Here is a 15,187-nt window from a genome sequence, read left to right as displayed (position 1 = left end):
TTTTTTTTTTTTTTTTTTTTTAAGCTAGAATTTTTAGGGTGAAAAAATGGTATCTGTACTCACTAAGCCAGCAATTTTCTCAGGAGATGCTGTTTCATCCTCACTTACTTGGGACCTATTTGTCTCCTCTGCCAGGCAAAACTGAGCAGTTTTGACTGGCTACATGGGCTTCTGCATCATCAGCGTGAGGTGGTGGAACCACTCACCAAAGTTGGGGTCCTGTTTCTTGTACAGGCAACCCAAAACAATCCAGGTGAAGATTTATGTTGTTTCTTTAGAGAAATAACATCTTCCCCCTTTCCCACAGTCCAGACTATTTCCATAGTGCTTGAGATTTACTGAAAAATGAATGCTATGACTAATACTGAAAAACACTTAAGCTTTCAGCCAGAAGACTTTTTCATTTTCAAAAAAAAAAAAACACCTGAGTTTTTCACGGAAAACATACAGATTTTTCAAGCAGTCCTATTTGTTAAGAACCACTAAAGATTCTGTTACTGGATTTCTTAGTCCTGGCCTAAGTACATAGTCTAAAAAAAAAAAAAAATCATACTACTGCTATGGAAAAAAAAGTGAGATTATGTTAAGCGAGCATGGTAAAAAGCATTTCAGTTCCCATTAACTAAATTAATTTAATCATGACAAGAACATGAAGAAAACAACTAAGAAGTTGAAGAAACTCCCCTTTTGGCCCTGGAAAGTCCATTTCCTCCATTTCTTAATATGTATGAGATGCAGATGAAATCTTTGCTGGCAGCACTTCAGTTCACGATAAAAATTACAATGCTGCAGTGCACAATGGCAAAAGCATTTCACAAAAATTCCTGTTGAGCAATTAGAAAAAAGATGTATTAATCTCCTCAGATCATAAGAATTAGCTTGATTTCTACTTCAGAAAGTAATTCAGAACATTTCAAACAGCAGTTATTATGCATTTTAAATTAAGCAAGTCTGAATAAGTTGTGACTGAAAATTTGACAGAGCTAATCAAGAAGCTCTCTGGATCACCAATACTATTTAAATGAATTTCACACTTCTAGGAAAGATTTCAGAGGACTCAAGTGAGGAAAGAACTAATACAGCACCAGCTTTTCAGTAAGTAGGTAGACTGATTTAAACTGACATATATGTCAGAAATAATAGAAATAATGGAATAACCCATAATTTTTGATCATTCCAGGATATAGAAAGCAAAAGCTTACAAGAAATAGAGCTGGTCAGATAAACCTGACTCTTTATATTGATCAGCTAGAATTCAAAATTGGTTGAAGACAAAGCCAACGCCCATGTAGTATTTCTATTACTCATGGGCATTTAGAAGTGTGCCACATGACAGACTGAAGCCAGAAAATTAACTGGCTGGTATGAAATATGTTGCAACTATGGTTTCTGAATTGTATACAGACATCCATTAAGCACAATCTTCTATTCTTATTTTAAAAATTGGTTATTTACTATAACATTATTTAATATTATTTTCAATAAAATGCTCCAATTAAAAATGCATTTAAATTATCATAAAGGATCCAAAGAAGAGTGCCACAGAGGATCCAGAAGACTTGAGTCTATTTACTTATTTTTAAAAAGAAAGCTGAAGAGTGACTTGTTCAGTTTGAAAATGCCTACAGTGAAAAGAACAATGCCGCACCATGAACTTCAGTTTAGGAAATAGACGAAAGATCTGACAGCTGGGTATAGAAAGATGACAAATTCAGGCTCAATGTGAGAAGCATGTGCTTAATAGTAACTTACAGTAAATTATACTTTAAACAATTAGGGTGGACTCAATTCTAGGAACTTTTAAATCAATGCAGGATGCTTCTAAGAACAGCTTTAGTTCAAACAAGAATATGAGGAAGTCTTGGAAACTGTGCTCAGCAAGAGAGCAGACTGAACACATGGTGTTTCCTTCCATCTTCTGAATCAGATTACACTGGAACTGTAACATTTTTCTCACGAAAATACCTCAAAGGAGGTAGGTTTAAAAAGGGAAGAGAAGTGGGCATAAGCATTTTGGACACATAGGACCATGCAATACAGTTGGGACTATGTGACGGCATTACACCACAACCTGTAAGAAGCATCACCTAGGCACAGCAAGTGTGTAAAGTTGTGTAGGCAGGAAGGGACCCTACATTTTTGTACTAGAAATTATGAAAATGAAAGCAGTAACAGCATGCTATATTCAACCTAGCAGATGCCAGAAATTTTGCATGCCAGGAGATTGCTCAGCCCAAGCCTGCAGGGGTACTGCTCCTTTCAGACTGTTTTTATCATGAGAAAGAAAAACAAGACAGATGCAATGCACCTGAAATAAAAAATTCACCTTTTTGGGCTTAGTGAAGTCAAGGCAAAGAGGCCTGACATGCTGCAGATAACAATGTAAAGGAAAAGGTAGTCAGAAGAGACAGAAACCTGAGAATTTCCTGCTTGAATTGTATCCACACTTTTGTGAACATAAAATTTGCAAACATTGAATTTCTAGTCTCAGGAGATAAAATTATTCCACTTGATAGCACTCCTTTTTGGATATAAGGTAATGAGATTCAAGTTGTCTTGGCTGGTGCCACATAAGAGCTTTGTATTCCTTGTACCTTGGGACAAAATCTCATGCCACGAGGCTGCTGGATGTTTTGGGCATGACTGCCTAGCTCTCCCTGCAAGTCATGTTTGAACAAAAGAAAGACCACGCAGACAGCCACATTTGGAAGAAATGTGTTTTGGTGAAAAGCTGGTATACAGATTTAGTTGGAGAATTTTCTTCAAGAAGAGAGTGGAACATTTTTTACTCCAATAATTCTTTCAGTAGCCAAGATTCTTACTTTACAATTTCAAACTTCTACATACCCAGCTGACAGGATGAAGACACAGCGTAGGAGTTCACCCTGCACAGACGGTGAGCATAATGTACACTCATCACGGAGACAACAGCTCAGAGATGGAAAAATCCTTCCAGGTTGTTCATGACAGATCTATGGCAGTGGTCACCTACGACAATATATTTATAGAGTTCTGTACAGCCCACTTCTATGCATGCTCCTCCCAGAGACCCTATAATTCGTAGATACTGTTAAAGCTCACATGACTCTCTCCAGAGAGATACATCATAGTATCACTTTTGTATCTGCACATTCCCACATGGGCAACATGCTGCTGTGGAGCTGTATTTAAAGCATGCTTTGGAATCAGGGACTTTGCAGTTCAACAGCACTAAATAATCCACAAAGTTTTCAAGTACATACTTTATTTCATTCATATTTCACAGTCAATTTCTGTAAAGTTTTAGCAAAAAAGTCATGTTCTATAACAGAGGTGTTAGGGTACAGTATTCAGAGCTAGCAATGGGCTTTGAAAGTACAGAAAATACCTACATTCCAACTAGAACAGTAGAATTTCAAAAAGACATAGTAAAAGTAATCAAAAATACCAACATTTATTAAAACTTAATACAAAAACCAGTCTGTCTGACCCATCAAGCTACCCCACTTGTAAGTTGTCAACAACTGAAGCTGTAGCAGGCCATCAGACGGATTAGACCAAGACAGCTGTCTTTAGCTAACTTCTTAATACCAAATCTTGCAGCTTTGAGGATTAAAAGAAACTGAGTTCATTGCTTACAGTTTCCATTCAAGGATAACATTTCTGTTCAAATCTACTGGACCACTTTCAGATCCTGCCCAGAATCTGGACTTATCCTGTTCCTGATGTAGTCAACTAATTTTCCAAATGCATTTCCAAGCTAACCTATTTTATTACATTGTAGCCAAGAAAGGAAAGCCCTTATTGTTTTAAAGCTTTATCAGGGCTCCCAGAAATAAAGGCAGCTAAGAAAACTGAACAGAATGGTATCTGATGACATATTTATCACCAGAGACCTTCAACATCCTTATTTTTTTATAGATGTTAAGGTTTCCTATTATCCAGGGATATGCTTCCTAAGGAGCCCCAGATTTAAGTATGAGTTCCAGAGTGGATTTTTCTAGTAAATACTATTTAAGTCTGGACTGATGCCCAGTAGAAGATTTCTAACCAGCTGCTGAACTTTATTCACAGATTTATTGAACATATACTTATACAAATTACACCAGCAGAAAGGCCCATTAGTTCTAAGCACACCCACTTCAGCCCACCCTCCATACTGTCAGAGAAAAAGTCCATGTGGTACTCCAAGGACTACAAGAGATTTCCACCAGCTAAGTCTCCCTAAGTCAGAGGGTACTGCCCTGCAAAGCAAGTTCTTCATTCCTTTATACTCTATTAGAGCAGTGGAAAGAGAATGGAGAAGGTCACTGGTAGACTCATTTTTCCATGTCGCAAACAGCTACGACTGGACTTCATTTTTTCTGCCTCCTTTCATCTCTAGGTACCCTGAGCCCATCTCTTGTTTTCTAGGGCAATCGCTTCCTAAAAATATATATTCTGAACTTCAAATTCTCCTCTCTATTCAATTTCTCTAAATAAAAAAACTAAGGAAGGGGATGGGAAAAGGGCTTATTTCATCTCACACCAACTCCCTTCACCTACTTGGAACTGATGATGGCCCAACAGTGGGCCTGTTCTGCTGATACACTCTCAGAAATAACTGTGTGAAGATGGGAATAAAAAGATGCTTGCAGAATACTGCAAATGACTGCCTTCACTTCAAGAATGGGAACATGCCAGCACATACAAACTTCTTCAGACCAAGGAATTACAGAGTTAGCATGAAATTCAGGTCACGCTGCAGTACTAAGTACTCATTCTGTCTTAAACCCACCATGCTATTCCAGTCCTACAGCTGGCTCTGAAGACAAATTGTTAATGGCAACGCAACTTTGCAAATCTTTGACTCAAAAAATGCTCAAGTAGAAGTTTGAGACAGGAAAAAAGGAGGCACAGAAATAACTTGACCAACAGCTATGCACATTTTTACTACATGTTGGGATAAGTGGGGTCTTCAAGGTTGCTATCAGCTTTATCAGATCCTGTTAGAGATGCTTCTAGCTCTGCCCATGACTGTGGAGCATTGTTCTTTATTGCCTCTATGAAAAGTTGTGTTTGGTGCTTCAGCTGGTCCAGCTCAGCCTGCGTCACTTGGTTCTGATGAATGAGCTCCTTGGTTTTTAAAGTGATCTCCAGCAATCCCGACCTGCGTAGCACAACAAGCGTATTCTGAAAGCGTCTGCACTTGCTTTGTTGCTGCAAGAGCAGCTCAGGGGTAGTGCAAACCTCTTCTGGTATCAATGGAGGGCTCCACACTGCAGAAGGCATTGTAGTCTGTGACGCACTCTCGCTCTCATGAGGGGTGCACTTTGCTGCCTGCAGAGTTCCAAAAGGCAAAAGAGGAGTCAAACCCGGCACTTTCTGAGCATCACTGGAAACACGATGAAAACCAGGAAGAGTTGACGGTTTTCCACTTGTCACCAGAGCTGAAGAATTTTGCTGGCTAGAATCCTGAGGGGTCTTAAAGCTAACTGGTAGGTGGGAAAAAGAACTAGCAGGCAAGCCTGTGCTCATCAGTCCAGGAGAAGTCTCCATCTTGGGTGCTTCTGTGCAGAGTCGTTTATGGCAAGTGGTTTCCTGACATTCTTCTAGATCAAAGGAGTGATCTCTTTTGCAGGGCTGTGGTGCTATTTTGGGATAAGAATTCAGGATGGGCAGGTAATTAGTGGAGTCATTTCTCTTTTTCCCAACAGGGTGAGGATTAATGGGAGGCGGGATTGATGGACGAAGAAACACTAGCTGTGGCTGAGCTGGAATCACTTCAAAGGATGGCTGCACAGTCCAAGACTGGAGCTGTGATGAACTCCCCTGAGAAGCACAAACAGGGAAAAACCACAAGTCTTACAAAAGTGTTGTAGAAGAAGATAAAAACAAATTTAAACAAAACAGATGGGCTGTGCCATTTTTCTACATTTGATATATACTGTCCAATTAATGTGTTATGAAGAGTTTGCTATTAAACTCATCCTTCTCTTTCTCTGACAATGGGACATAATGCTGAAAATAAAGCTGTAATCCATAATCCTTTTACTATGCAACAGCAGATATATTTAAAAACAATTCAATTTGAATTTATATATGCTTTCCTAAGTGAGGATTACAGTGAAAGCTTATATTGTAAACGCTTCATTAAAAAGTTTGACCCAGACTTGGGGTTAAACTACAAGTGCACAGGAAAGCTGAAAAATAATTAAGCTTTCTGTTATGAAAAATCTTAAGAGTCAAGGAAAGATTGCACAGCCATTTTAGGAACAATTCAGGCTCCCTCTTTGTTGAAGGGTATCAACTCAAATCTTCTCAAATCTATCCTTATAGCAAGATTTTGAAATGGTTATTTAAGATACACAACAGATGTTCAGAAGTCTTGTAATTTGAAGTACAACGCACAGTTTCAGTGAATTTAAAAGTATGAAACAGAAAAAAAAAAGGCTGACTATCAACCAATGCAAGGAGAAAAGCCTGCGGTAAGCCCAGAGGAGTTTAACTTCGCACCTCTGGGGAAACAGTGCGCATTGATAAACCTTAAAAGCATTTTATTTCAAGAACAATGCCCAAGGCTTTATTCCCTCCCACAAGTCATACTCTGGAATATAGGGGAAAACATCCATTTTTACAAGACATTACCTCTTTTCCCTCCAACACCTTACTACAGATCTTCATGAGATTTTCTGGCCAAAAACATGATTGCTTTTCTCCAAAGACATCAAATGGTCTAGTAAGAGACACTATTTATTTCTAAAGGAAAATCTCACTTCTTAATATATTTAAGCCATCACTGCTACAATTATACTAATATATTGTTAGCTGCTTTTTCAATTCATTACAACTTGGAACACAACTGGCAGGCCTGCTGAAGGCACAGTTTTTAGCTACCACAAATATATATTATTATTTTTAGCCTATATTAAGTAATCTGAAATCCATATCCTTTCCACCAGTCTCATAAGTTTTAAACTGGCAAACGCTAATATGCTTTGCTAAAGTCCATTCCCCCAGTAAAGGACTTGGAACTTACCAAAAGCAGGTATTACCCACTGATTAGGACACTGAGACTTGGAGATAAGATTCAATTACCTACTCTGACACAATGTTTCTTTGGTTCAGTGGGCAAGGTGCTTATGGAATAGGGGTACAGAACAGCTACCTGTAAAAATAAATATTACTACCTTAACACAGAAGAAAGAACATTCGAAAGAAAAGTATCTGGAGATGTAAGAAGTGAGGAAGCACATAAATACTGTAGCTATACATACACAGGACAGAACATGTAGCCTTAAGGAGCAAAGGTTTGGAGCCAGAGGTTGCCATTTAATGCACTGCTGAACAGCACCTAGCACGGCAAAGCCCCATAATCATTGAGGCTGAAAGAGCAGTGGTAACTGTTGGTTACCACTGTTGGTAACTGTTTATCTTGCTCCTGGGTTTTTTCCTATCTTGATTCTTTCTTCTTTTCCTTCTCACATAGCACTCTGCTCTAGTTCTCCTACTCAAGATCTCATTTTCAGTAGAGAAGGCCACTTTTATTTTACTAACTCTGCAAATTCTGTGTTTTGTTGCATTTATAAATGAAAGCTAACTTCCTGATGTATCAGTATCACTTGCCTAAAAATCCTTCCCACTTACTAAAGACTTTTACAAGACTGACAGAAACCCAACCACAATCAGCACTGGCATTAATCACCACCTGATTTTTTATTTTTTTTTAGCAGCATTACTCTTAGCTGTTTAGATTCTGAAATTGGGCCAGCAGGTTACCCACACTGTAGAGGATCACAGTGGTTCCAAGACAGAAGGATAATACTGATGGAAACAAACTGGAAAAAATAAACAGCAGTAACTGGATCCTGCTTTTTTTCCTTTGGTCCAGCAAGCCCAACTCAGCATTGTGTTGAAAAGACCATTTTAAAAAGATGACCTAAAAGATGGGCTAACTAGGCATAATGAAAAAAGGGAGAAAGACATTTCATTATTATTCTGACCTAGACTTGTTGCTTTCCTTTATTGTAGTAAACATTTTTCAATTTAACATTATTGTCTTTAATCATATGTAGTTAGATACTATGATGCACTGTTCAAGAGAACCAAGTGTGGACATTTTATCCATCTTCCAACTCTTCCTTGCCAAATTTTCTTTTTCCTGTACTACTAGAGTTTATATATATATACGTGGTTGGATTTTCTTTTTTATATCTCTCTACATATAAGCTCCTTATTAGTTGCTGCTTCTTCTTATTTGCAACACAACTTGGAGTTTAACACTGGAATCAGTGCAGGTAATGTCTTAATTTCTCTGCTCTGGGCCAAAGGCTATCAGCCTTTAGTGAAACATGCCTATTCCTGACTTTACATATAAAAACTTCAGCATTTGTTTACACAGTATTTTGTCCACACATCTAGGAATGTAACTATAAAATGAAATTGCTTCTTGCCAACAAAAAGCACGATGCTCAGAGAGCAGAATCACCTCCCCCATAACTGTATAATCTGCTAAATACTAACAGTGAATATTAGGTCTTGCTTGTTGTCGTAACAGGTTCAGTAGAAAAAGAATCAGGATTTATAGTCTTTTTTTCCCCTTCCCACTGTATTCTTAGAAGTATTCTAGTAAAAACCATTGAAGAAATTTTGCTCTACTCCAAAAATGAGTGAGTACAGAGCAGGAGGTCTAATACTGTGACTTTACTCTGGACTTCTTATACCGTCTGTTAAAATGTTAAAGTTACACAGGGGGTCTCACAGACGTGCTGGAGGAACTATATATCACAAAAATACTGGAGAACATAAATAGGGACCGTACTTGTTACAATGTGAGCTATCACATTAAATTAAGTGAAACAACTATTAAAGTACAAGTACCACAGCTAACTTCAGATAAGGATTTAACTTTTTAATTTATAACATTCTGGATTAGTGTTTCCCATTGAAGCACTTCTAGAACCTAAGAATGAGGAAACAAACCTATCATCCTACTTCACCATCTTTTTTGAATAAAAAGACACAGCATTTTTCAAAAGCAAATCACCCTTTTTTGTTTAATCTTTGGTGCTATTATCACAACATTCTTGAAAATATATTTTGGGGGGATTCCTTTGAGACAAAGAGGTTTAGTAGATGGAGATGGAGCAGAGTTTCTCAATTTCACATTCCATCTTAGTGATTCCAGCTGCCTCTCAAAAGAACAGAGAATCATACTAGAACTTCTTAAATTACCAGGTTTTTTTCTGGACTGCAACAACATTGCAAAGTCTTTTTTGAAAGAAAAAATGTTTTTTAGAAAATTAAGAACATGCAATATTTTTCAAGATATGATTTCTTCCCTACCTGTTTAACCAACACATTTTTCATAACAACCATAGGAGATAGCGTAGGAAAGGAGCTGCTTGTGGTCCTCGGGCATTGCCAAGGTCCATCCTCTGCATTCCAACACAGCGTGTTCAGCACATCCTCAGAGTCCGTCTGCTCCATAGCACTTGGGCATTCTGAACTTCCATCTGTCAGATGCAGAATTCAGCTGTTAGTTGTTCCACATGCAACATGCTTACTATTGCCTTTCAGTTCTAATATTCTGCCTCATTCAACCAAATCACAAAGAACAATACAGTTTAGTTCTGTAATATCAACAAAATTAAAGCTGCTATGACAGATGTCAGACAGCCTCTAATAAAAGGCTTTGTATCTCAGGTCAATTCTTATACAGACATTTTCTCCCATAAAAAACTATTACTTTCTGTTCTTTTGTACTTAGTCTCCAATGGACTGCATAGTATCATCAAGGTCGCATTAGTCAAAAAACTGATACAGGAAAGCATTACAGCCTCCAGCATTGGCACATCCATAGTTTGTGATGCAGGCATTTTGTGTCTTGAAATTTTCTATCTAAAACCCAGTGAAGCAGGTATCTTTCATAGAAGTACTTGTTTTCTTGTTTAAAGGTAATTTTGCACAGTTTTGTTGATTACTAAAATGGCACACCATGGCTATATTTTACTGATGTTATAACCACTACCCTCTGGTTTATCAGGCTCTGCTGGCAATATGATCAGATCATAATAGGCACTGGGGAACTTAATCCAACAATTCATTCATCACTGCAAAGGAAAAGTAATTTTGACATCTCCACTTCTACACTCTAAAGTCTAAGATTATTCCATTAATTCTAAATTCCCATGCCATTCAAATTCACTGGATGAACTTTGTAATTTGGTAATGTTCCACTTCAAAAAACTTTGGTGGTAGGATGATTGCAGTGGAAACCTATCTTGCACAGAAAGGCCCTCCAAGGTAATGAGACACAAACTGGAAGGGGTTACTCAGATTTTTTAAATGTCACCAATTAAAGCACAGCCTCAGCACAGTAACACCCAAGAAAGGTAACAGTGTTTTTCTAAACCTGAATATCCGGAGTCTTTGTCAGATTCAGCTGCCGCCATACTGAACCGATGGTTGAAGCTCTTCATTTCCATCACTCTGCCCAACAACTCCTCACAGGTGTCAGTAAATTACTATTTTGTCTGAGTGTTTCCATAGTGCCGTGGGCAGTTTTTAACACCTCTTCCATTGAGGAACTACAAAAACAGTTAAGAACAAAAAAGGACTTTATCTGATTCTAAAGAAAGTTCCATCAGTATAAGACAACAGTGGAGGACAGCTGCCAGTGATCTAACTGCAGACTTCAAGAAATATCTCAAAATCCTGAAAGAATGCAATTCACATAAAAAACTGATGTATTGGACATGCCTTTCCACCCCAAAAAGGTAAAACAAACTAAAAATTAAAGGCTATTCATAAACAAGATTTATTTCAAGAATTGGAATTACTCAGGGCATTACTTATCTTATGAAAGCTTTGTTGTCCCAAGGGCTGAATTGCAAAACAAGACAGTTGTGCTGGGTGAAACTCTTACAACAAATACAGCTGAACCTGCAAAACTGTGGTTTTGCTAACAGAGCTTGTTTCATTCTCAAGAGTAGAGTAAGTCAGCAGAGAAAAGAATGAGTGATCAGTGAACACACTGGGGGCTAAAGAAATCTATGCTGCTCAAAGAGCAACACATACTGCAATACACTCCTAGGGGAGACAGAGCCTTAGAAATACCCACAACCAGAATGAAAGCATTGAAAGGCTGAAATTAAAAGCTTTGAAAAACAGTAAAATGTTCCTACACTACATACTTTTCACAACTTCAATTGCTTTCTGAGGGTAGGCAGCATCCAGTAAGACTAAGTTTCTGCTTCTCTTAAAGAAAGTAATTGAAAAATTGGCTAACAGAAAACTGACATAATTAAGTGCAGAAATTTCTATTATTATTTGTAGAAATTATTTTCCTATAAAATAACCCACTGAAGTTATGCCTCAATGTTAAGTTTTATATTTAAATTACAAAAACAGGAACTCAGGAGTCTGCAACATGGTCAGGCCAGCAGTCCATCAGCAGCAATATGCAGTACAAGCTGCTTCAAATGACACTGCAACAGACATTCTCGAATAATATACACCAAAATGCAAGTTTCTTCTTCAGGTCCTGCCAATTTTGCTAAAAGTGTGCTCCAAATACTGAGTCTTAGCACCAGTATTGAATTCTGAAATGGGAATATGACTGTCTATTACAACAATAATGGAATTATAGTCAGCAGAAGAAAATTTCCTCAAGTAGCTATTTGCATCACTTTTACTTTCCATCTTCAGTCACACCTGCCTGCCTGCTAACAGGTATGGAACAAACATGGTTACACAAGCGCAACCTAGATGCCATCCCTGGAATGGAAGAAGTGGTTTAAGTCCTGATCCATGCTTTCCTCACTTAACCCTTTCCAAAACAAATGTATTTTTTTAAGAAAGTGATAAGCAGAAATGCTGATCTAAAATAAAGTCCCAAACCCATCTCAAACTAAAACAAGAAACAGAAAGAGGGCTAGAAATAAAGTAAGAACACCTTATCTGCCAGCTTTGCATCAGCTGAAGCTTTGGGAAAGGCTAACAGCATCTTCTCTCACAGTAAAGCAAAATATCACTACCACAACCGAAAATAAACAAACCAGAAGTGCCACTCCCTCGAGGCACGGGCGTGAAAAACCTCCTGCTCATCCCCGGGCCAGAGCCGCCCCGCTGGGCCCGGCGGGCAGGCCCTGGGCCGCGCACCGCCCTTAGAACCGGGCGCTCACGCCGCTGTCCAGGGCCGGGCCTCCCCCCGATCCCACCCAGCCGCCTCCCGGGCCCACACGCCAGACTCCTGCGGCACGAGGAGAGCTCGCTCAGGCGGGCCGAGCCACTCGGCTGCCGGTCCGAGCCGCCGCCCCGCCACACGGCGAGACGCGGCAGGTACAGCACAGCCCCGGGCCCGAGGACCGCCGCTCCTTCACGGCCGCCGCCGCCCGCCAGGCCGGGCCAGGCCGAGCCGAGCCGGGCCGAGCTGAGCCGGGCCAGGCCACCCCTCACCTGGGCGCGGGGCCGCCACAGCTCAGCCGCGCCGCGCATGCGCCGCACCCGCCCAGGCACGCCCCGCCCTCACGGCCGCCGAGGGGCAGCGCGGGCGCCGCGCCCCGAGCGCGCATGCGCAGAGCCGGCCGGCGGGAACGCGGGGCTGCGGTGGCTCCGTGGCGCCGCCGGGCGCGTGAGGGAGCCGGGCGCGTGAGGGAGGCGGGAGCGGAGCTCGGAGTTTGGGGCTCCGTAGTGCTGTACAGAAAAAATACAGCTCCTCCCCACACAGAAGGTCAGGCTTTTATGCAGCCTCTCTCAGTTCATGAATGAGGAAAACAGCATCAAAGAGGTCTCAAACTTGTCTCAAAGAGGGAAAACACGGCAAAAAAAAGGAATCACAGAATCAATTAGGTTGGAAAAGACGTCGGGTCATTGAGTTCAACCTATGACCTAACACCACCATGTCAACTAGACCATGGCACTAAGTGCTACATCCAGTCTTTTCTTAGACGCTTTCAGGTATGGTGACTCCATCACCTCTGCGGGCATCCTGTTCCTATGTCTAATAATCGTTTCTGTGATGGAATTCCTTCTGAATTCCAGAAACCTCCTCGGGCACAGCTTGAGGCTGTCCTCTTGTCCTGTCTCTGGTTGCTGGAAGAGGAGGCCAAATCCCACGCGGCTACAGCCTCCTTTCAGCCTCCTTGTGAGAGTGGTAAGGTCACCCCTGAGTGTCTTTTTCTTCTGGGCTGAACACCCCTTTCTGCTCCTCACAGAGCTTGTGCTCTAGAGCCTTCACCACCTTCATCACCCTTCTCCTGACTCACTCCAGCACCTCAATGTCCTTTCCTGAAGTGAAGGACCCAGAATTCAACACAGAACTCAAGGTGTGGTTTCACCAGTGCCAAGTACAGGGGAGAATCACTTTTTCCTGTCATGACTGAAAACAAAAACAAAAACCAAAAAAACCCAAAAAAACAAACAAACAAAAAACAACAAAAAAACCCCAAAAAACCCCCAACCAAACAAAAAAAAAAAAAAACAACAACTTTTGCATGGTGGGGAAGTGTAAAATACATGGATCTGGTTTACACGAACTGCATATAAACCAAGGGTAAATAAATAGGAGGAAGTGAGTCCTGGTTCAATGAAAAAGCTAGGGTAGCTATTCTTGTTCTGAGAACTGCATAAATGCTACCAGCACCGAGAAATCTGTCAGAATACTTTGCATTTGGACATGAAAGCCATTTCATTAGAGAAAACTGAAAAGACTGTGTGGAAGACCTGAGCAAATACAAAATTAATTCCTTAAATAGAAATAGAAAGAAATACTTTCATTGTTATGATGGTCTTGTTAAGGAACCTGAAATGTGCTGATTTAGGAGGTCAACAAGATCTAAGAAATTCCTGAATGAAAAAAAGAAGGACCTTTAATCTCAGCATAGTCTCATAAACAACTTGCCAAATGCAACACAAAAATGTCTGAGGTTACATGAAATGACACCATAATTTTAAAAAATAAGGCACTGTTGGGTTCCAGTCCTACCAATCTGAAATGTGTGAGAGAACACTAGTGACTCTTATTCTTAGGATGTAGTTTTGAGCACATAAATGCCAGAGTTGGCTCTGATTACATCTAAGTTGTAGTGCGAGATGTGTGAACTCTAGACTCTGGATTTGGATCCCTTACTGTTCAGGAGTTTTGAGGTCTGAGGAAAAGCATGCCAAGAATGCTGTTGTATCATCTTATATGTACAGGCATGGTCCGGGGTTGCCTTGTACCCTGAAACAGCCCTTACTGTCCTCCACAGAGGCCGGATTTCTCAGGATATGGAGTATGTGTGACTGCTCACTGAAAACAGCTCACCAGAGAGCAAGTAGCCTGTGTTTGGGACAGACAACCTGCTGTTCAGTTTATGTGACTGGCCTTCATCCAAGGGGCAGCAGGTAGGATAACAGAAATATTACACTGTTTAATAGAGAAGTTTTCCTGGATAGTCAAGGTAAACCTTTTTCTGAATAAATGAAATCTTATCACCCAAATGTCCCTGAATTAAGTTGACTTAAATCTTAGGTTTATATTGAACATCATTTAAATTCTTCCTCCTCCAAATATGCTGGTTTTGTAGTTTTATTAATATTTCTGTCATTGCCCCTCCTCTCCCTTTTCATTTAATTTGATTCTTCATTGATCCAAGGTCTCATTTACTGTGAGTTCAGTGATTACAGTCAGTGGCAACAGGATGTTTTCCTTTTTCCTTATGTTATACAGTGGTTGATTTGTTTATCCTAAAGGTGAGTGTTTTGACAAATAAGAATTAACTTTTTGTTCACTTCCCTGTTTATTCTGGTTGTACAACAGGAAGAGTGAAAAGAATGTCAGTGAAATATGACTGCATGTTTATTCAGTGTAGGTGTTTCAACACTTATTAAAAAAAGGTGTTGAATATTTTCTTTCAGAAGAAGATGCAGAAATCATCTTTCATGGCTTAAGAGTGACAAAGGCAAGTTTTTTTCTAATTAGGTGGTTAAATAATGTGTGCTTACCGAACAATTAATAAAGGTGTTGATGCATCGACTTCATAAATGCTTGTGGGACAAAGAATCTTGTGTCCTAACACAACAGAAGAAAGAAATGTTTGGCAAACTTTGGAAATAAAGCATAGCCAGGTCAGAAGAATGTAGTTTCATATTACACTGTCTGAACTGGAAAGGTTAGGTCTGAAAACACCACGTACTCAATCTTTTTTCTTCATCTACTCAGTGCTTTGTTTTGCAATCACAGACA

General features: G+C 39.9%; 1 protein-coding gene across 3 annotated transcripts; it reads right to left on the bottom strand.

Annotated features, from left to right (window-relative positions):
* Positions 1 to 3,227: 3,227 nt before the first annotated feature.
* Positions 3,228 to 12,545, bottom strand: CIPC (CLOCK interacting pacemaker). Of its 3 annotated transcripts, none has more exons than XM_002199989.7 (4): positions 12,418 to 12,545; positions 10,373 to 10,547; positions 9,304 to 9,473; positions 3,228 to 5,790 (listed from the first exon to the last, which is right to left on the bottom strand). In XM_002199989.7, exons 2-4 carry the CDS (start codon positions 10,443 to 10,445, stop codon positions 4,912 to 4,914), a joined length of 1,122 nt encoding a protein of 373 aa, XP_002200025.6. In that variant the 5' UTR covers positions 10,446 to 10,547; positions 12,418 to 12,545; the 3' UTR covers positions 3,228 to 4,911. The 3 variants fall into 3 exon arrangements, with proteins under 3 accessions (XP_002200025.6, XP_030130605.4, XP_030130604.4); XM_030274745.4 differs by lacking the exon at positions 12,418 to 12,545 and adding an exon at positions 12,018 to 12,389; XM_030274744.4 differs by lacking the exon at positions 12,418 to 12,545 and having other exon boundaries at positions 10,373 to 11,894.
* Positions 12,546 to 15,187: the final 2,642 nt, after the last annotated feature.

The sequence above is a fragment of the Taeniopygia guttata genome, chromosome 5 (genome assembly GCF_048771995.1).
Source record: "Taeniopygia guttata chromosome 5, bTaeGut7.mat, whole genome shotgun sequence".
NCBI classification, from domain to species: domain Eukaryota; kingdom Metazoa; phylum Chordata; class Aves; order Passeriformes; family Estrildidae; genus Taeniopygia; species Taeniopygia guttata.
This window is presented reverse-complemented; position numbering and strand designations above follow the sequence as displayed.

What these genes read in the sequence shown, in the direction of transcription:
- CIPC (XM_002199989.7), bottom strand. Translation starts at nt 10,445, where the DNA reads ATGGAAATGAAGAGCTTCAACCATCGGTTCAGTATGGCGGCAGCTGAA. An exon ending in CAAAGACTCCGGATATTCAG is followed by an intron (nt 9,474 to 10,372) that starts GTTTAGAAAAAC and finishes TGCATCTGACAG; the next exon opens with ATGGAAGTTCAGAATGCCCA. An exon ending in AAAATGTGTTGGTTAAACAG is followed by an intron (nt 5,791 to 9,303) that starts GTAGGGAAGAAA and finishes TGTGCTTCTCAG; the next exon opens with GGGAGTTCATCACAGCTCCA.